Below are 23,881 nucleotides of genomic sequence, written 5' to 3' on the forward strand. Positions count from 1 at the left end.
CTGAATATTTACTGATATATAACATTATTTTATATTTCTCATACTTCACAGTTTTATCCTGATATTCATATATTTGTAATAAATTGTATTATGCTCAGTATGCACCAAAGTTTTCTGATATTTGTTTATTCTCGACAGTTGCATATTGCTAAATATAAGCTACATTCTCCATATATTTAATTACATAAGATACTGCATATTTTCAGGTCGCACTGTAACAACCTGATCTTCAGTTACCTGTATACGTGTGTATTTGAATGTCTGGTTCGTAGTTTGCATTGATCTATCCAAACATCAATTTACATACTAAAATGTGTGCTCTATATTACTATGACTTGAAAATTTATTTGTTATACGGGAATAGATTGCAATATTTCTTCTTTTTATTGGACGGTTTATATAATCAACACATAAATATTAGGTTGAGGAATAATTCGTGAGCGTTTTTAAATAATTTCATTTAAGCATTACATGCAAGAAGACTATACAATACTTCAATGCATGAACACATTACACCCAAAACATTTATTATGATACTTTATTTCATGTAATACCTGGGTATACAGTATGCATTGTTTTAAACGAAATTGCAAGAAATTAAATGCGAAAAGCAGATGGTGTCGAAAATGCTCGATTTTGTCCACTTGACATTCCATTTAATGAGCTGAAAATGAAAGCAAAAATTAAAGACATATGAAAATCAAACACACCATCTATTAGAGCAAAAAATTATCTACCAAATGACATGAACTATTTTGCGAAAGCGTTTCATTTATGAATATATTTTGTAACTTGAAAAAACGCTCACGAATTATTTCTCAACCCAATAAATACACATCGCATTAAAACGTTTCGACGAGATAAAACACTGGAAATTAGATTTTGACGAAACTGTAGAGAACGTATTTCAAAAAGTATACAAATTAATTCCTTGTTTTCTTTCAACCTGAACGCATGATTTTATTCTATAAATAGGATTATAATTTCAAGCTGTCACTCGCATAGTAAGCAAACGACATAAGACAATACTATTATGAAATGTGTTTCCATAATTCAGTGCTAATGCACTTGTGTCTTTGTAAATATTCTTGCGTTTACACAATAGATGGAACTTTAAACATACACATAATGGGCGATCAAATAAAGTAACTCCGCAAGATGTTGCTAGTACCCTGTCTCTTAGCAATAATATTGAAAACAAGTTATACACGTACCTCAGTACTGCAACCGGACCCAGCATAGCCAGGTAGTTAAGGCACTCGACTCGTAATCTGAGGGTCGAATCCCCGTCCCACCAAACATGCTTGCCCTTTCAGAAGTGGGGTCATTATAATGTGACGGTCAATCCCATTATTCGTTGGTAAAAGAGTAGCCCAAGAGTTGGCGGTGGGTGGTTATGATTAGCTGCCTTCCCTCTAGTCTTACACTGCTAAATTAGGGACGACTAGCGCAGATAGCCCTCGTGTAGCTTTGTGCGAAATTTAAAACAAACAAACAAATACTGCAACCAAACACACTATGTTTCGGATATCTCAGTTGGAAACACACCGACTTAATTTTACTTGTTTAGACAAAGGACTGGCCATGAGAACACCAACTACACAAGGCAAATCAAGTATTTGTTTCTATTTTCAATACATTTAATTAAAGTTAGCTTAATATACTGTTATGAAAGGTTGATAATGACAACTTTTGGAGAGAATTATTTTCAAATTCAACAATTAGAAGAGCTTTATACACCTTCAAAGAATGACTGTCATGATGAGTTCAAATCTCAAATTGCAAATGAGAAAGACGCTGGTCTCTTATAATCTCATTTTGGTCCAGATTCAATTGGTTTGCCAAAGTACAAAACATCCAAAAAAACATGCAATATCAATAATTAAAATGGTATAATTGAAGAGTCTGTGCTGAAGGTTCATGACAGAAGCTTTCATATGATATTTCATATAAAGAAAAGGTTACAACAGAGGCTGTCTATTTTCATGTGTCTTAAACATAACGTACATTTCGTTTAGACTAACTTTATTTTATGTCTTCAATTTCTCCTTTTTCAATTTTATTATTGTTATTTAATATAATGTTGAATATAAATATTGACTCTTAGTAGTATTCTCAATTTAGTTCTTTGTAACCCTAATTGAGAAAACCGAGTATAACAATACCAGTTCAGGTTTATTTATTTATTCTTGGTTCTAAGTTCAAGATAACAATTTGGTATGGGTCCACACCTCTGTGTTACGAAATCCTTAAAGAAAATAGTGGAAGTAGAAAAACTTCTGCAATCAAGTATGGTTTTTAATCACATTGCTCATGATTATTGAAATGTCCTCTTACTTTGCCCATTTATTTCTATTATCCACTGAATTATACTTCTTGTTTATATCGACTGTTCTCATGGATTTGTAATGATGGAAATGTACATGAATAATTTCGAAATGCTTAAACTATTGAAGCAGGTTACAACTGTTGCGTTCGCTCTCTACTTATGTACTCTTCATTATTAAATTTCATTTCTATATGATCTACATAAATAAAATGAATTAATGCCATAGTTTCTCAAGACATTAATTTGATTTCAAAAAAATAATATTGCTCTACAATAACACGTCATTAGCATCTTCAAAGTAACTTTTATAATGAATGGAGTTATTATCCACATTCGTGCTGATTGTATCAAAGAGACATTATTACACATTAGCAGTGAAGATTCGAAACACTTGTTTTTTAATGTATTAAAATTAGTAACTTAAAAAGTAGAGATTTCTTGTTCGTTTTACCGAGGTCAGGAGTGACTGATTTGTTATCGTTATTGGATTATGAATGTTACCATTTATTGTTTCCCTTGTAACAGAAAAGCGTTCGTCACTTTAGATTTATATGAGCGTTATGCGATTGTAGCTTTATATAGCTTTGTTCTAAAAGTTTTAAGTAAACCATTTTCTTTTGTTGTTTTCCTCTTTGCTTTAGAGGTTATGTCACAGATAATACACGAGTTCACGAAAACTGTTTTTGGCAGATGCTGTATTTCCGTCATGTGAGTTTACTGTGAGCTTTTTAACCTGGAATGATTACATTCATGCTATCTATATTCAAATCAAAACGTAAATTTTTGTCTTAGGTGCACTTAATCACTCTTTCATTGTACCTATATTACGATTTATTTTCTCGGATGGGAAATAAAGAGCCGAGGTTAATCAGCTTTGATGATATGGTGATAAAAATTTGCTTGCCTAGAACTCAGTCAATTGAAGAAATCCAACTGGACGAGGCAAGGCCATTCTTAAACCGTTCTACAAAGACTTTTAGACTAATCAGGTAGATCAACAAGCTGGAAGAGCTGAGTGGAACTCATGTGAAGAAGAAGTTGCAGTTTATCTCCGGTTGGTTCGTCGTTTTGATGAATTAAATTTCTGATCTACATATTAGTAGTGAATCCATTTATGATATTAAAAAAAAACAACATTATATAGTCATGTACTTGAAATCATAGTTATTTATCTCTTTGTAATATAAATTTATAATATTTATAATTTTTAAAATGCACATTTTCTCTGCAGCATTATCTTCATTTACTTGGGAATATATGTAATACAACTGTTCTAACAAAATCATTGATATCTAGAAGACATGTCAAACAAAATGATATTAGAAGGAAATTGCATATTAACAATTATTGTAGGGCAAATCTGTTGAGGTGAGTGTTAATTTTTAATAAAAACCCTGGGTCGTTTGGCTTGACTAATTAACATAAGGCATACATGTTACATAATAATAATAATTGTTACGTTTTTTATCGTGAAGCACGATTTAATAAGTTATATTTGGCTGAACGTAATTTTTAACATTTCATTCTTTAGTTCACCTTTTACGTTTTTCCTTAAAGAAGAATGCATAATAGTATTTGAATCATATCATGCCAGCTGGAATACCAAGAAAACAAAATAGTTGTGACGCCGGAACGTTATATGTTTAAGCCATTTATGATGGCCTCTGGTATTCAGCGAAATGCGCCTTAGTAATGTAAATATAGCATAGTTAGTAGGATTGAAATGCTATTACACAACTTTTTTTCTCCAAAATAGTTAGATACTGAATGAAAAGTGTAGTAATGAAAAACATAAAAACTTTATTACTATTATCTTACGACAAGTTGAAAAGAAAGAATAATGTTTCACAAGTTTGTAAAACGATACTTGTGTTTCAAGTATAATATTGTTTGAACTCTTATCTTAAACTGCACGTAGCGTGTACATTATTATATGTGATACTGAAACAAACGTTTGCTTCAAATGGACACTACGTTACGTTTCTCAATGAGAAAAGGGTGTAAGTGTATGTGTATTTTTATAGCAAATTCATATCGAATTATCTACTGTGTTCACCAAAGGCGATCAAACTCCTGATTTTAGCGTTGTAAGTTGTAGACTTACCGCTGTCCCAGCAGGGGACAACAACATAGAATTTGTATTTTTAATCAATCTAATCTTCCTCTTCTATATTATATAATTATTATTAATATTACATATAATAAGCAAATATCACATACTCCACTTTTTTCTTCTTCTTTTTTTTTTACAAAACATGCTTTTGAAATTATAAGTTTTAAGTAAATATATGCGCGGTTTTAGTTCAGAAACCGATAAACTTAGTCCAAGTCGTTTGTTAATTTGGTCGTAACAACAATCCATTAAGGAGGCTATTTGCTGTTTCATAGATTAATTGTATCCAACGTAGGTGGAAAGGGTTCCACTTAGATGAAAGTCGTCTGCCGCATGTTTTACATATATTATCACATTATTTACATTATAATTTTCACTATTGTATGTTAATATTTAAGCCACGAAGATATTTGTTGACTGTATTGTATGATTCAGCCTCTTAATATTTTCTAGGTAGTCTGGCGTGATTCTCCATGTGCTCAGCTGATTAGTTAGAAGAGGTCCTCCACCCTAATCCTAACATATGATCATATTCCAGGCAGTCTGACAGCCTCTACCCTCTATTGTGACTTGCAGGTATTATTTAACACTCAAGAAAATCTAAGTCTCTAAGCATATTAATCTTTTAGCTTTAATAAATGTTAAGGAAAAGTATTTCATACTAACGTAGTTAGACCAAGCAAGTATTGTACATCAGACATTGCTCTCAAATATTATTTTATTTTACTTACATATAAATCTGTCTATTTTCACTACAAATCCATCTGCTTCTCACATCACTCATCCTACTGAAATGAAGAGAAATATGCTGTTACTTTTCTTTGTTTTTTAATTGTATAACTGCGTCTTCCAGAAGTGAAATTTGTGATGCTTGTGCACCCATTTTCTTTCATATTGAGTTTGGAAAGCCACATATATACACATACATATCACAGATTCTTTAATAAACACAAACGTTTTGTGTTCAAATGTTTATTCAATGCTGTTGTTCTTTAACTTAGTTCATTTCTCAACTGATTTTAATTAAGTAATAAAGAATATGTAATTATAGAATTTTGTTTCTATGGAAACTTAGTAATTGTTATTGTGTGAAAAAAAATGAACTGAAAATGGCTGAAATCATAACAACACATACATTTCATTTATTCATAACATTACAGGTACCTAGTTCAATACAACATAAGTAAATTGCAAAGATAAAGCAATCAGGATTTGATTCATTATTAAAAAAAAGTGATGCATATAAGACAAAAGAAAAGACTATCTCCTCTCTGTCTCTCAACAGGAATTCAAAAAAAATAATGAGTAGAGAAAATCTCTTCAAGATATCAAGTCAAAGGACTTTTTATAAAAAAAATGTTACATATCAATTGAAACTGACAGTTTGGAGTTAATAGTTCTAAATACAAAATGTCTTGTACATCTGAGCACAGTAAATCAGTGAAATAATTTCATTTATGCATCCAAAAACAAAATTAAAATAAGTTTAACCTCTTTTTGAAGACGTAAAGCATTTTTCCTAGATCAGTATAATCAAAACACTATAATTTTGTTTTTGCATGTAATGACCCAGGCAACCTATGCAAGTTAAGAATGTGATGCTACTTTACGGCTGTTGACTACATTCTGATCTTGATCTGGATCTTGTTTTGGCTTCTTGGGAACATCAGGTTTCATTGCAGGGAAAAACAGTACTTCCTGTATGCATATAAAATAATAAAACATTTCTTAAAGTCTAGTTTACAAAAATGGGGGAATAATTATTATATTAACTCATATGAAACTTAAGTAACTTGGAAATCAATATCAAAGGTTATTGACCTCCAACCATTTGAGCTATGTTTATAAAGGGCTATCTTCACTGGCTGTTTGCAGTTATTAACTGATAGCTAGCAAACAGCACTCATTATCAACTTTTCAGCTATTCGATTTGAATAGTTTAATTGAACCACTCTTCTCATAAGATACTCACAACCCTAAGGTGAGGAACAGGACATCTCAGTAACAAGATGTGAGCCATATTCACAGTTCAGCTTGTTAACCACTAAACCATGACCTATTCCTATGTTTTATAAAGTAAATTTGTAAATTGTAGCATTCATTCCTCACAAAATATTTTCCACAGAGTAAGACAACCAAGCACAGAGGTTAAGCACAGCAATAGTATAAATAATTACATATCTCTTCTTTTGAAATAATTTCAAAAAGAAAATCTAAATGTTGCCACAATTCATATAATTTCTTGACAAACACTACCTTGATATTGTTGGAATCAGTAAGTAACATAGTCATGTGATCAACTCCTAAGCCCCAGTCAGCTGTTAGGGGCAATCCATATTCCAGAGCAGTGCAAAAGTTTTCATCAATCATCTGAGCTTCATCATCTCCTCCTACAATTATCAAATCAAAACCAGTTAACAAAGAACTATGTTATAGTTAAAATAAACAAAACAGATAAAATTTGGTCAATGGTAAAATCCCACTTTAATTTATGATGAAAGTTTCATTCTCTGCTTGGTTTTGGTATCAAAATAATCTTTTTGTTATTTTTAATACTGAACCATATTCACATGCACACCAGTTAATTTATTTGATTTTTCTGTTTTATGTAACATATATATATTTCTCAAACAACAGTGATTTTCCTAAACACAAAAAACTGGAAAAAGTGTAATTTGAAACAGAAAATAAATATAGAATATTTAGAAAGATTTGCAATTCATTTACAAGAATAGATTTCAGAACAAAAATCTGTGTTCAATTTTAGATGTGGTATTTGCTGAAAGATTAGGCTAACCTGGGCCTGCAGCTTGAATCTTTCCCTCTGGACAACAGGATCATTCAACTCAATATAAACATTACACACCTCTTTTTTCATGATAAATAGTTCAAACCTACATGTTCCTAAAATTACGCATTCTAGGAGGAATGACAAAACTTAGTCTGAAGTTTAACATTTTCCAAAAATGATACAAGACGTTTATTATTAATAAAGAATAGTTCATCATATGATCACAACTCTCATGAAGAAATAATTCATATTTTTCTCTTCTATATTTGATAAAACTTGTACAAATTATTAAGTCAAATTACTGCTATTGACAAACTTGAATACAATATACAAACCTCATGCCTTATATTTTCACTAAGATATGGCTTATGTGCTGAATGAAACAGTGATCCCACTCACCTCTTTACATTTTTGGAAATAGTCCCTTATATACATAAATATATGACATGTCAATAACCATTCAAAAGCTCAGAATGTCCCCTTAGTGGTTTTATCAGCCCTTTCAATGTATTCAAAGAACATCTTGTTCTTTTGAACCAAGATTTCAAGCAAGTAGATTATATTTGTAGTCAGCAAGAAATTTCATATTTTAGACAGAAATACAGATTAATTACTAAGTTTCATGTGCTGTAATGAAATTCTACGGTACTGATATAGTAATTTATGATTTTTTAGTTACTCAACTGTATATATAAAACATTAAAATTTATTTTGTTTTATATCCTCCACATGCAAAGTTTTAAAAAGGATTAGCAAACTATGTTAAGCAGCAACTAAGTACAAAGGTTGTAGCTGGAAGAGATAATTGTTTACTTTCTTTATTTACTATTTATGTTTTAAGAAAAACAAATTTAAAAACTCATTTCTAAATAGTATTAACCTATATACATATATAATATACATTAATTAAAATACGGCTGTATGTTACAAAACTGTTGTTTTTTTTTGGAATTTCGCACAAAGCTGCATGACGGTTATCTGTGCTAGCCATCCTTAATTTAGCAATGTAAGACTAGAGGGAAGGCAGCTAGTCATCACCACCCACTGTCAACTCTTGGGCTACTCGTTTATCAACAAATAGTGGGATTGACTGTTACATTATAATGCCCCCACAGATGAAAGGGTGAGCATGTTTGGTGCGACAAGGATTCGAACCCGTGACCCTAAGATCACGAATCAAGCACCTTAACCCATCTGGCCTTGATGGGCTATATTACAAAATACAAGTGTACTAAAACACAACAAAGACAGAGTCACCTTGTAAAGACGAAAGGTCAGTTTTGCATTATTGGATATTTTAACAAGAGTGCATATTGTAACTTCTGTATTATTAGCCAGGCATGGCTGAAAGGCCAAAATAATGATATATATAAATGTATAATATTATGAGATTTAACCTATTTAGTCTAAATATATATGTTTTCATATAATAATCCATTGTCATTATAAAATGAAAGAAGCAGAATTTATATTTATTTCTTAATTTTTAATGTTGTTAGGAGATCAGTCAACTATACTGAACATCTACAAGCTTTGTTACAGAAAATAACAGATGAAATATAAAGTTTTTTCTTTGAAAGTGATAACAAAATTATCTATGTCAAGCACTGTAGCATGATTTATGACAACAATATTTTTGATCAAGATTGAATTTATACAAAACATTAAAGGACAATAAAGGATGTTTTGATCCATTTAGGGTCTTTTTTTAATAAATCAAACTCTTTATAAATAAATAAGAGGAAAGGAAGAAAGTCCAGCACTCATTATTCAAGATCTTTTAAAGCTTTTTCTTAAACTGCCTTAAATTAACTACACTCACAACACCTGAAATCAACCTGTTCCAGAAGCCAATAACCTTATTATAAAACATGAAACTGTGTTAACCAAATATGACTTTTTCCTTGTTAAAATGTATATTTCTGTTCCCTAGGCTTACCCATCTCACTATTAAATATAAAACAGATAATGCATTAACATGGACTTAACTTTAAATGCTTCAATCAGATCCCCTGTAACTGCTCTTTTTTTTCCAAAGATATAAAAGTTCAGAAATATAAACCTTTCCTTATATAAAGATTACATCCCAGGTATCACACAAGTATCTGTTCTTTGAACACACTTTTCAATAATTCAGTGTCCTTTTTGAGGTAATGGATCCAAGACTGACCACTATACTCCAGATCTGGCCTAACCAATGAACTATGCAAAGATATAATAACCTCTTTAGATCTGTATTCAGTATTTCCTTAGAATCAACCTAAAATCCAATTTCCTCTGCCACTAGTGACAGCAGATTGCTTGTACAGCTTAAGAATCAACCAGTACACTGAAATATGTTTCTTCCATAACACTGTTCCGATTATTCTAATTGTGATACCCCATAAGCATTAACATTTATTTAGTAATAATAAAAACCATTTACCATTTATTCACCAACTAATCCAAATTCTTCTGCAAGGCAATGACATTCTCCTCACAACCTGCAGCACCCAAAACTTTTTGTAACAATTTTTTTTTCAATAAATAGAGTTGTTTTATTTGTGTATTTTTGATTATTATAAATATAACACTATATTTAATGAAAAATAATTTGTCACTGCTCACTGTATTTGCTTCACATAACTTCATTTGATGTCTTGTTATAGAAAAGTATTCATGTAGTTTCCAAGAAGACATTTAAACATGAAAAATAATCTTGAGCAAAATTAATGTCAAAATGATACTAACTACAAAATATTTCTACATCTCTGGTTTATTCATAACTGTTTACAAACACAAAAACTTTCTATTCTGATCCTTTCTTTACCTTATAGAAAATATGATTGATTTACATATTAAGAAACTATACACTTATTGGTAAGACAAGCTTTTTTACACTGATGTAAATAGATTTGAACCTTTTCCATCCAGTTATCTGTGGGATAAAACTTTAGCTATTTTTTTTTAAAGCTGAACTCAAAGAGAATTCAACAGTATATTATCATTTGACATGAAAGTAGTTGTAGAGATAAAAATCATTAACAGTATTCAATGTGTGTCATTATTATTACAAGGCAGTACTTGTGGTAACAAAAATCATCAACTATAAAACATTAATTAACTTAAAACTAAATAGAAGTACTGGTAATGGAAAAATAATTTTTAATTTTTTTAGTTTCAATGTAATGTTTTCAATTTGTATACATACAAATACAATGTTTTATTTGTAGAAGCCCATATAAAGTTCTTCTGAAGTTCCAAACTATTTCACCCAGTAGGATTTTTTTGACAATGCAATAACATAAATTATATAAAAAGTAGAATGGACTGACCCAACTGACTCTCATGATTAAGTTATATTTTTTAAAAACTTACTTCAGCCAAAACCGAGAAAAGAACTTAGCTCTAATGCATTAGTTCTCTTTAATAATATTTTATCATTTTTTCTTAGGGCATTATATGCCTCTTTTTAATAGAAAAACTGTTAATTGAATATAAAGTGTGTCTTCTATCATTGCTGAAATATATTATGTAATTTCAAATTATTAGAAAGACTAATATGATTTTTAATATCCACCACAACAACAGCCACAAACCTGGCTGTTGTCCTGGGTTGTGAGAGCATTCTACTCCATGTTTATCCCACAGGTTAGATAAAATATGGTTGCATTATAACACAGTACAAAAAATACAAAATCAAAACAACTATTCAATAACAGATTTAAAACAATACATGGCCTTCATCTGAATTTCCAATCTACTGTCTATAATGAAGAACATAATGTTTAAAATAACTGGTATTTGAAAATTAGAACTGAAGCCTCAAATTATACTTTAAGATCTTTGATTTCTCATCCATATATTTTCACCTAAAAAGAAGATTAATAAGTAAATTAGCAATTGAAAACCTGCCATTTTTAATTTATCATATTCAATAAAGCAAAACTTATATTTCAAAAACTGTAGTACCACTAGTTCCCATTGAAATACATATAATAAAGTTTTCTTCAGAATTTTGATAGTTTATTTGTTTCAATTTATTAAAGTTTCACAAGTGATATACCAAACTAGAAATATTTAAAAAACAAAAAGTACACATAAAATTAAAAAAGTTAACAATGAATTTTATCAAATACACATTAACACAAAATACAAAAGAAATGTGTATATAACATAAATTCTTTTACATTTTTATGCACAGTTTGTTAAAACATCCATCTAAAAAATTAATAATAATGAGCTGAAAATAAATTTAATATAACTTTTGGTAAATTTTGCTTTAAAATCAATCAGATGCCAATAATTTAATTCAAAGAACAAGTATAAAAATTCAACCATCTAGGTCTTTAGGATTTGGAAGCTTGATACCTAACATTTCCTCCAATTCTGAGATCATGTTCACCCAGCAGAAAGGAGGTGTAAGGTCAATCTCCACCAGTTCACCATCACAACCATCAGGATAAGTTAGCTTGAAAGAACCAGTAAATGACTCTACCATTCCTAGAAAAGACAACAAAATATTACTTACATTCTAGAGAACATGCACATGAAATTAAATAAAAAGCATAATGATCTATTTCTATTTTATTGAATTGAAATAAAACTATTCTGAAGTCACATGAAGAATAAAGATAATGATAATTTTACTTTGGAACTGAAAACAAATTACTCTTATTTCCTCAGAGATCTAGAAATACCTGAAATCACAGTTTCTGAATACTCCATGAGATCATTATAATCTGCATAGGCCATATAAAACTGACATGTAGTAAATTCAGGATTGTGTGTTAAGTCAATGCCTTCATTTCTAAACTGTCGGCCAGTTTCATACACCCTGTCAATGCCTCCAACAACCAGCATCTAAATAAAATAATAATAAATTAAAATAGCAACTAAATTGAATTTTGTAGTCCAGGCTCAATAATTTGAAATTTTTAAAGTATATTACTTGGGGTCAAGTCTTAAGTTGTGTAATAACTTTTAAAATAAAAAGTAAGTATTATTTATTTCCAGATTGTGGGATAAAGTAATACATAAACTGTTGTGCTAAATATGTCATTCATATATATTTTGTCCTTTGGCAATAAGGTTAATGGGGATGCCAGTTTACTTTCAAAAGTAAGGTACACCCAAGAATACAAAAAGCTTTTATAAGCAATAGCTCAAAAGTCATGTACTAGTTGTTCTTTCCAGATGTGACAATACACAACCTACTAGTAGAGAGGTAAGTCTATGGATTTACAACGCTAAAATGAGGGGTTCAATTCCCCACAGTGGGCTCAGCAGATAACCCGATGTGACTTTGCTATAAGGAAACATGCACAAGAATAATTACCTTGCAAATTTACTTTATTTTATACAAAATATTTATTAATATTTTATAACCTGATCAAAATTTATTCTAGTCATTTCTAAGTGGAATCCTTGGCAGCTCAAGATTATTCACTTTATTACAGAATATTAGAAGCATATTCTCTGGGATGTGGACCCTTTATACTTTTTAACAATAACAGTTCCTTTATTTATAATGATAATTTAAAATATCAAATTCTTTACTGTTGTACAAATTAAGATAAAATGTGGAAATTTCATAATTTCTTTTCCATTATATACTTACACCATATTGTACTATCTGTGTTGTAAACAGTTAGCTTAAACATGTTCAGTGAAATATCAGAATTTTTGACATAAAGCAATAATACTGATACATCATAGCATCACCTTTTGCACGTGAGCTTGGTGTAGTTGTGTCTACATTCTGGTAACAATAAATTATTACACAAAGATATCATATAATTGCTAAATTTCTATAATAAAATAAGCCAGATCATAAATATATTTCATTTTACATGCTTTAAAATACATCTCCAATATGACTTTTATTTTTGATACCATTATAATGTATGATATGATAAAAATAAAGATCTCAAACATTTTGATTTGAGACATAAAATGTCTTACTTAACTTTGTACTTAAATAATTTACAACAGTAATTTAGGACGAAAATAATGAACAAAGCACATATTTCTAAAAACAATAGTTTTTCAACAAAATAGACATTCTTATTTTGTGAAAAAGTTCTGGAGCAACTATAATGTAAAGATCCATGTCTAATTCATTGTGATGAGTAACAATTGACTTTGCACTGGCTCCACCTGCAATCATATTCATTATGTGTGTTTCCACCTGTAGAAACAATGATAGATATTTGATTTTAAGAATTTACTTAAAGTTTAATTTCACATTGTTTCAGAGAGTAGTCTATTTTTAAGGAAAGAAAAAACAAGTGGGAATCTTTGACAGCTATAGCACTTGAAATTCCCTTTGATAGAATTAAATGAATCTACCAGATCCTTTTTCCCTTCTTATTAGCTATATTGTTGTGTGCCAGTAATACCAAGTGTGAAGTGTGCATACATCCAATTTGATTTTACTACTCATCAGGATCTATACCAACCTATTGTCTAACTGAAATTCTTTGAGGCAGGATTATAGTAAATGTATCTGAGAAGTTCAGTGTAGTGAGATACATCAGTTGAAAGTTCAACTTTTTGAGTCTAAAACTGTAATTGGGTCTCAAATCAGACAAAAGACAACACAGTTATTAGCTGAAAGTTTGTACTTGAACAATAACTGGGTGCCATTCTATTAGATGGTATGCACTGGCTAAAAATCAGCTATAGCATAAAAATATATCTTTTTTTTAAAAACTATACTTTTCAATTTATCAGACTTCTGTTATAGGCTATGTTTAGAGATTCAGTAAAGAACTTCATCATTTTCTCCAAAGTAATGCTTTTAACATCCTGTAACAAATATTTTCTTTTACATTAACAATAACCCAAATGTTAATATGAGGATTTTTAACAATACTAGTAATTATTACATCTCTCATAAATTGAACAGATTAAATTCATAAATGAAAGATGTTTGGTCTGGGGTCTGGACTTTTAGAAACCATACAATTGAAAACCAAACTTCTAACTCAATAATATAATCTCAACACAAAATATATTAAAAAAACCAAAGTTAAGAATAACAAGTATTTTTATTTCCAGCTTTTGAAGTTCGCATGTCATGATGCACTGTGGCCTATAGTGTGTGTAATTCTTCCCGTAATTCATGGTATGTGCAGGTTTAAGTGACATCATCATAGTACAAATTGCAACATTAAGCATCATTCTAGTGATGTAATTTTAAAGTCTACTGACTGACTGATAGACAACACACTACCATATAATGGTGTGAGTGGTTACATCAGGTGACCCCTTCAGATAGCTTTCATGAACCTTTTCATTATCAACTCAAATTATTTCATGTTTTGATTAAAAGTTTAAAAGTTCACTTTGTACTGATCCTGATTTATAAATTTTATTATTCTAATATGCCATATTAATTTTTATAACCACATTCTGACTCTCAATACTTCCTAGTTACCTTATTTTAGCTGTATAAAAAAATATTCTGACCATTAATCTGGATTTAAAAATATAGTTGCAATTTTATTTCAAGTTTGATAAAAATCTTATTACTGACATGCCATTAGCTTGTTACACCAATTCTCACTTACCTTATCTTTTAGACCAAAATGTAAATGAGGCAGCATGTGTAAACAAGGTGACAAGAGTTCCATACATGTTGGGATGATACTCAGTTCTCCTTTCTTGGTTTATCCTGCAGGAAAAATTGTTTATCCTTCTTTAGAATTAGAAATCAAGGTTATTACTTTTTAATATTATTTAAACCAAATTAGTTTATACTGAAGTCTATGTACAAACATTGAAAAGGTGGAATTTTATTTGAAAAACAAAAGTTCAGTTGCATTTACACATCTTCAATGATATCCCATATATTTCTTCTATCTTTAACACCAATTATATCACATCTCTTGAGCTTGGCATTCACTTTGGTAAGTTCTTCTTCTGAAGAATAAAATCTATAAATATGGCAAACAAACCCATAAAACACTTTATGTAAATCCTTTTTTAGACGTTATTAATAATCTTTTTTGAAGCCATTAAACAATTCTTAGTTGTTGGATGTTAATGTTTAATTTGATAATTAACAAATATATTTACTTTTTAATAATAAACATGCACTGCAGGTTTTGGTGATAGCAGTTAGTTGTTACTGTTGTTTGGTAAATACTGGTGTTAACATTTGAGCTATCTGTGCCAAACAAATATTAAAAGAAACAAAAGTAAAATCATTATAAAATGTTAAAATGAATCAAGGTAAAACTAAAGAAAGCTCATAAATAGAATTAAACAGGACAATGACCTATAAAAAATTTAAAAACAAGAGTAAGGTGGACAGTGTCACCATCACCAATGACACTATCCAGCATCAGGGATAAACCCGTGATTAAAACATGTCTACAATGGTGCCATCATTCAATGTTGTAACAACAGTATGACAGTAAAATGTGGGCTATTGTTACTTTAATGTTACAAGGGCCAAACATTGGTGAATCAGTTCCAGATAAAAGAAAATGATGAGTTAAGAAACTATGACCAATGCACAGCCTAGCCAGGACAACTTTCTCCGTTTGATCCTTATGGAAACAAAATGCTAAAAGAGCAATGATAAGAATGATCTAGAAACACTTGTTAACACATTGCTGATTCCAAATCGACTGACAACTGACATGGAATAGAGCCATACAACTCGACAATGAACATAGAAACTACAGAATGGATCCTGTTACCACCCAAGCTACAACATACCATGGCAGAGTTCACAGAGTCATCTGATGTGGAACCAACACCATCACAGCCATAGGTCTGGCATAACTGCTGCTCAAAGTCCCATAGTCCAGTTTGCATCTAATGAGAGCGAGATATACATACATTGTGTATGTGTGCACGTGTGTGTAGCACAGAACATTGATTCGCTCCCTAGGAATAGGAAGAGACCGAGGATGTTCAGTGCCCTAGTAGACTTGATACACAGCTGTTTGATGCATGGAATGAAGGAAACCTTACTGTAAAAAATGTACCCAATAACTCTGCCAAGGAGAGAAGTAGAGTGACACTCTCACCAACATGGAGATACAGATCAGGATGAATAGCCCTTCAGTGACAAAAGTGCATGCAAATGGTTTCAGAGAAAGAAAATTTAAACCATTTGCTGTGGTCCACTTCAACAAACAATTGAGGGCAGTCTAAAGTTAACACTCAATAAACCTCATACTCAATAACTCACATGAGATGTGAAAGTTGTTGATATAGAACCTATTTACAATGGTAGGAGGAACATGTGCAGTGATAGCATTAATCTCCATGCTGAAAACTGTAATACTCAAGACACAGCCCTAAGTGGCTTCAAGTTCCTGTGGAAAAGAATGGCAAAACATCAAGCAGACATAGACTTGGAACCTATTGTCCATTAAGAGTTTTGGGTAAAAGTGGGTAAATGGCCACACAACCCACAAGTGGAGATCTCAAAAAACACTGTACCTCCACGTAGTGTTGTAATCCTTCTCAAGGTCAATGAATATGGAAACAAAATGTCACTTGAGAAAGACTTTTCCAAGTGATGTTTCCAGTTGAAGCAGGTGGTCCACTGTGCAGTGTTATTGTCGGAACCTGCACTGGGTTGGCAAGAGAAGGTTGTCTGGTGAAACCAGCAAGGCTCTTTAACTCAGGAGTGCTCTTTAAATCCCTCAACACACAAAACTTCCTCTTGAGGAATTCAAACTAGTATGAGAGAGTATTCACAATGACCTTCAAAGTCAGGAGGAGTTTGGTGTCTTGTGACATAGATGTTTCTATCAAACTTTTGCCAGAGTGGAACTTTCTGACTATTTTGGGAAGCCAGCAAGTCCCTCTAATCTCTTTTGAAAGAAAAAAGGAAGATATCTCTTCTGAGGATTTCTCAGATAATGAATGAAGAATGAGAAATTGAGGAATGGAATCCAACTGTAATGATGACTGTACCAAAAAGTCATCCATGCCTGGTCACTTTCCAGTAACATGTTTCTCTTTCAGTTCTTTTTTTTTTCTTGGATTGGTGTACCCATAATAAATAGAATAATGGATCCCTACAAGAGGATGCACTACAATGTCATACAAGGACACTGCAGCAACACCAGGGGTTCATCCAAAGAACAAGATAAGAAACAAAATCCATCTTATGCAAATGTCCAACATCGATAATCATTTGACCCTAGCCCAACAGGACCATCCAACTGATGCTGGATGGCTACCCCATAGCTGCCTATCTACAGGAATTCAAGGCTAAAGAGATGTGTTAGGGTTGAACCCTCTCAACCACCAGAATCTTCTTCTACCCTTTACAGATCACCTCAAACTGAAAGTACAAAATCTTTTCTGAAATATCCCTTCACAACATATTGGAATCCATTTTGAGGGGTAGTAGTTAGTAATATAGGAAGGTGTCTGTTAAAAATTTATTATGCATTTTTATAAAAAAATGACATTTTTAAGTTGAATATTTCTGCATATCCTTATTTTGTTCATTTTCATATCACACATTTCCTATATAATCAAATAAAAACAATTATTTTCAACCAATGAAGCTGTAATTGCAGTAAGGTTTTAAAAATTAAGGAAAAGCATTAAAATATCTTGCTCAGGAAAATTTTAATGAATCCAAAAGAGGAAGTTTTTTAAATTGCATAAGAAGAACTTCTTTTAATTAGTAAATAATAAAAATTGTTAAACTGAAGTACACAAATTAGAAAAGATTTAGAGCTTGTTGTTAGCAATAGTGTAAAATACTTTAAGTGCATACACCAATCTCTGAATTAATAACGAGCCATTTCTACCTGTAAAAACCAAAATAAATAAATCAAGTAAAATCGTTTTTGGTGAACCTCATCAGGAAGACCTAATAGTAAACTGGGCTTATGCTGCTAATCACAAGAACTATTTGTCTGGTAATGTATGTGATGTTAAATACATTGCAATACAGTTAGGTAAGAACTACAAGTTTGTAGCAGCAAAATACCAAATGTTTAATTGAACCACTGCATACAATAATCTCAAGACATAAAAATAATAAACTTAATCTATTCCTTTCTAATGTTCTTCATCCCATGAGAATGGGTGACAACTTTATCAAGTGTAAAGCAAAGTGGGAAGAACCAAATAAAAACAAGAGAACTGTCCATTTCACAAATACAATTGTCTTGCTTTTTCACCAAGTCCCATGAGTTTCCTGAATCAAATATACAAAAAAGAAAGCATCAACAAACTTATCAAAACAGGTGTTTGTAGTCATATATTACTTGTTACCTGGATGACAAAAAAAGAAATGTAGTAGATACACTTAAAATTTAAGGATAAAATGTTACACGTAAGAATAGCAAAGGAAACACATCATTTTAAATTGGAAAAAAGATTAGTTCATATGTCTTGGATTAACTGATTAGTAACTTCATCAACTTCTTGTGAAATAAACATTTAACTAAATGAAAAGTCATACATTTGTGTTTTTCAGAATTTGGGATTTATGCTTAATATAAGTGTGAAGACATTTAATAACATGATGGAAGAAAAGAGCCAGTCACTCAAAGCATTGAGGGAGAACTATTCTAGTAATAATGGAATTAAAGAAGTTTAGGATGTACAGGGTGTTTGGAAAGTCACTGTGCACTTATATATTTATCAACAGACATGTTTCAATATAGAATACAAGAGGTAAATATGAATGACAATAATAAACAATGTTATTAGTGACCACATTGGCATCAATACAGGCTTGGATCCTTCTTATTTTGTTTCTAAACATCACTATCAGTTGCTTGCTTGAAATAGACTGAATGAATGCTGTTATCGCTGCTTTCAAACTGCACAGTGACTTTCCGAACACTCTGTATTTATAAATCAGTGGTTCTTAACCTTGTTGGAGGTACTGAACCCCTAAAGTTTCATACTTGCATTCACTGAACCCTTCGTAATTGGAAAAATAAAATATGATTTTTCAAATTCAAAACATAAGTAGATATTTCATTAGTGCACAAAATGAACCATGCATCAGTTACACACAATATCACTGTGCTCAAAGAACAAAACCAATAAAACATGAATTTCACACAAAAAGAAAAACATAACTGAACAAATATTTACTGCAAATCAATGTGACTTTTGCTGTAGCCTTTCAGAGACAAGTTCAAAAATTTGCAGCTTCACCTTGGCAAGTGCCACTCTCATATTATTTTTGCAACAAAGTCTTTTCCTTTTCTTTGTTTTTATGTCTACCATCCTCGAAAAGCATTGCTCACAAAGATACGTTGTAATAAATGGTATGAGTATCTCAAGGGCTTTCTTAGTAATATGTGGGTATGCTACAATTTGGTGACAGGAAAACATTGAGAGTGTTGTTATTCTGAAAAGTTGCTGTTGAATCTGGCTCTGCTAAAGTTCAATGATTTCGTCGAGGGATTCATCATTGACATCTGTTGTCGCAACACTAAATGTGAACAGCTGTCTCACCCATGCTGGATATGACTCTCTGGTAGGGAAGTATCTGTCGAGAGACTTTGCAAGCTCATCTAAGTGCATGGCAATAGCTTGCTTCAGTTCCCCGGGTACAGAAATGTCTCAGATTTCAGACACATCTTCGATCTTACTTACACAATCGTCCAGCAGGGGAAAGTTTGCAAAGTTATCATTCTCTGTTCATCGTTTCCATAATGGTAGCTTTTTTGAAAAGCCTTCAGGTTTTCTTCCACTTCAATGATGTTGACTCTACCGCCCTGCATCTGTTGATTGAGATGATTGAGAGCATTGAAGATATTGGCCATGTACCCCAAAATGACAATGAACTCAGATTTTCGAAGCAATCTGCATGACAGTGTTGGTGCTCTCACAAAAACAGGGCTAATTCCACACACATGGCAAAAACACGATTCAGCACCTTTCCCTGGGATAACCAGTGAACGTTAGAATGGTACAGAAGTACCTCGAATTCAGAGCCCATTTCATTACACAGCTCTTTGAAGATGTGGTGCTTCAGGGCACTATTTTGCACAAAGTTCACACATTCCACTACAATTTTTAATACTTCTGCCAGTTTTGAAGGCAAGGTTTTTGTTGCCAATGCATGTCTGTACAGAACACAGTGCATTACATTGATGTGTGGTGCATTGGCTTTCACCAGCACACCAAAACCAGAGTTTCGTCTCAGCATGACTGGAGCTCCGTTCAGACAAACTGCAGAAACCATATCCCATGAAAGATCATTGTCTCTGAAGAAGTCATTTACAAGTTTCTTCACATTGGCTGCCTTAGTTGTTGTTGTAAGAGGCTTACAAAATAAAAAATCTTCTTTTATCTCGTTTTTCTTCCACTTAGCTCACTTAGTGCATGAATACAACAAGCTGGGTTAGATTGGAAATGTTGGTGGTCTCGTTAAATTGAAGGCTGAATTTTGCTTGGCTTGAAATAAGATCTGCAACTACCTGAGCCAAGATGTCATCGCTCATGTCATCTATTCTGCTGCTGATGGTGTCACTTGAAAAAGGAATTGGGGATATTTTCAGCAGTTTTTCCCAGCATCATCTTCAATGCAGCTGGATTTATGAGTGCTTCACCAATGGTGTGTTGTTTGCCCTGCTTTGCAATCAAGTATGCAACTTCATACGATGCTGTGAGGATTGGTTTGTTGATGGGATAGCCTTTTCATCGAACCTGGCTCTCTTTACCTTGAATTCAGCAAGCGTTGTGTTCTTGTATTTCCCATCTCCATGCAGCTTTAGGGAGTGTTTTCTTAGTTTTGCCAGTGCTAGACTAGAATTGCTCAACTTGGCATTGCAAATCATGCATTGAGGACGCTGACTCCCATCATGTTCCGTTATACATGCGAATCCATATTGTACGTATTCATCTGACCACTTTCTGTTTTTGCTCGATAAAGTTAATATGAAGGGATTGAAAGATTAGGAAAAAAATCACAAATGATGCATGATCACTACAGTCACAAGTCGACGGCTAAGCGCACAAAGTTCCCTGCAGCACAGATATTAAGGCCAAGTGATGTGACGTGATCAGCCGCAGCCAATGATGACCAAGAGGAGCATGACATCATGAATCATACGATTGGGATGAATGGAACAGACACACACACAGTGTGTGTGTATTGACCTCTGCCGAAACCCTGAGACTGACTCACCAAACCCCTGGGGTTTGACTGAACCCAGGTTAAGAACCACTGTCATAAATGTACAGATAAAAAGGAGTATTAGTGAGTAGTGAAGCTACAACCTAACGAGACTTTAAGAAGAGTCTACAAATGAACTCCTGAAAGATGAATTGTGAGTTTCAACTTTTTATATCCTCCTTTCCTTTGGGGTGGGGGTGCAAGGACAGACTTCAAGGAATAACTAATCCATTGTTGTCAATATATTATGCAATGTTTGTTTTGTAACATGATGACAGATGCAGTGTTTGGTTCTTATGGACCTGTTTACTAGTTCTATCCCAGTTTGAATTTTTATAATAATTATATTTGTAATGCAGTATCATTAATCACCTCGAATTTATGATAATTCACTATAAATATTTAAAGTATAGACAGTTCTTACATGTTTTTGAAGTATTAACAAAATAATCTAATTTAAATTATACATTTTGTGTAATTGTTTTAAATGAAATTTTAGTTGAGTAAATGTAAAATACAGCTCTGAGTAATATTTATATAACAGTATATTGCTTTTGACACTGTACCATTCACAAACATATTTCCTTGGCATTCTTACAAGTTATTAATAGCTTACATTTGACAAGTCAAAACTGTAGCTGAGTCGCCAAGTTGGCAACGTATTTTAGAAAACAACTTTAAAAAAATTGAAGTTTTACAAGAATATTTAATATTTCAACACAATTTAGAGTTAGAGAACACAAGTTTCAAATGTCTCAGGAATAATTTCATCTTGTAAGTAATATATTACATTTTATTTTCATTTTTACTGGTTATTATATTTAACTACATTTTGTTAGTGATATATTACTTTTTTCTTATTTACAGATTATTCTATCTAATTGAATATCATATGGAACACAAGATTTTGTTTTCATTTTTACCAGTTATTTTATCCATTTATTTATGGTTATATCAATTAAGAAATATAATTTTATGAATAATAATTATTAAGAAATTAAAATAGGAACCTTTTACTTTGTGTTTAAGTATAATTCTATAACCCTCAAAACTTACATTGTATTAGTCACTACTTGAATTTTAGTTCCTTCACCCCTCAGGTCATGGATCAGCTTGGTTCCAGACTCTGGCTTAACATGCATTCAACCAGCAACACTAACAGTAACATCCTCTAGCACTTCTCTTGGTTGTAGGTGGTTGTAATTCCTAATAAACTCCTTAAAAAGACAGATACATTACATTTATGAAGATAAGGGTCATGCCCCTGAACCTCAGTTGAGCTACTGCTTGAGACCGAAGCTTAAAATATTCATGAAAAAATAATCAAGGTGTCAGTCAAAAATTAAAATAAGGTGTACTTTTTAAAGAAACTCCATAATAAAATGATAAACTTTTAAACAGTAAGTAGCAGATTCATTTTCTTTTTCAACAATACCATAAAAGATCACTTTACTACAGAAAGAGTAGGGAAATTATAGAATAGTTATTTGTACATATTCAAGTTTAAAAATAGTGGCTGAAAATCTACAAAAACTGTCATTTCCTTTTTGATACAAAAACTTAGACATGAATTTTCCATGAAAGCTATTTCATCAGAATATTTAACTTTAAAAATCTAAATAAATTATTAATAATCACAAATGTAAAATAGTTCAAGAGTAGTGATTAACTGCCTTAAAGTTTAGCAGGCATAAAAAACAATACTCATTACAGATGTATTAATGTACTTAGGATAATTATTTAAGTTGTAATATACAATAGACTGTAATTAAATAATCATTAAGCTTCAACGTTAAATTTGTATAGGGCACCAATAACACTGTGTAACACAAATTTTGTTCCTGGATAGTATGTGATATTTCTTAATTGCTTATGTTGTAAAAGTACAGAAAATGGCCATGATTCCCTTCAAACTTTGCTTTTGTGATCTGGACAATGAAATTTAGAAATTAACCTAATTTCTATGTAAAAATGGGCAAATTTGCACATTTTCATTTATATAAGGTCTGAATAGAACAACATATGAATCAAGATTTACACATATTTATACTACAGTTATTCAAAAATGTTTAGAAGTGAGTAGTTTTTGAGATTTGCAACTGTAATGTAAATCACTTTCATGTATCAGCCCCCAAATATAGTCTCTCATCATGTTTTTGTTATACTCTGCTTGGTAATGGCGTTCAAAGTCCAATATATCCCAGTGGAAGTGCATGCCTTGCTCCTCTGAGTATGCTCCCATGTCCTCCTTGAATTCATCAAGGTGAGCATCAAGGATATGGAATTTCAAGAACATTCTGTAGCCCATTTTGCTGTAGTTCTTCACCAGAGCTTCAACAAGTTCCATATAACGTTTGGCCTTGTGATTGCCCAAGAAACCCTGAACCACTGCAACAAATCTGCCTCAAGCTTTTTTTCCTTCTGACTGAGTTTCTTGGGTAATTCTGTGCACTCCAGGATCTTCTTTATTTGTGGTCCAATGAAGACACCAGCTTTGATCTTTGCCTCAGACAGCTTAGGAAAGAAGTCTCAAAGGTACTT

At 31.8% G+C, this 23,881-nt stretch overlaps 1 protein-coding gene across 1 annotated transcript; it reads right to left on the reverse strand.

Annotated features, from left to right (window-relative positions):
• Positions 1–5,823: 5,823 nt before the first annotated feature.
• Positions 5,824–23,687, reverse strand: LOC143257837 (lysine--tRNA ligase-like). The gene is given in 11 exon segments (XM_076516868.1): positions 5,824–6,140; positions 6,699–6,832; positions 7,236–7,361; positions 11,551–11,715; positions 11,913–12,077; positions 13,285–13,477; positions 14,787–14,879; positions 15,943–16,041; positions 16,732–16,914; positions 18,373–18,397; positions 23,506–23,687. Coding segments are annotated over 11 exon segments (1,476 nt in total). The 3' UTR covers positions 5,824–6,029.
• Positions 23,688–23,881: the final 194 nt, after the last annotated feature.

The sequence above is a fragment of the Tachypleus tridentatus genome, chromosome 7 (assembly GCF_004210375.1).
Source record: "Tachypleus tridentatus isolate NWPU-2018 chromosome 7, ASM421037v1, whole genome shotgun sequence".
Classification (NCBI taxonomy): domain Eukaryota; kingdom Metazoa; phylum Arthropoda; class Merostomata; order Xiphosura; family Limulidae; genus Tachypleus; species Tachypleus tridentatus.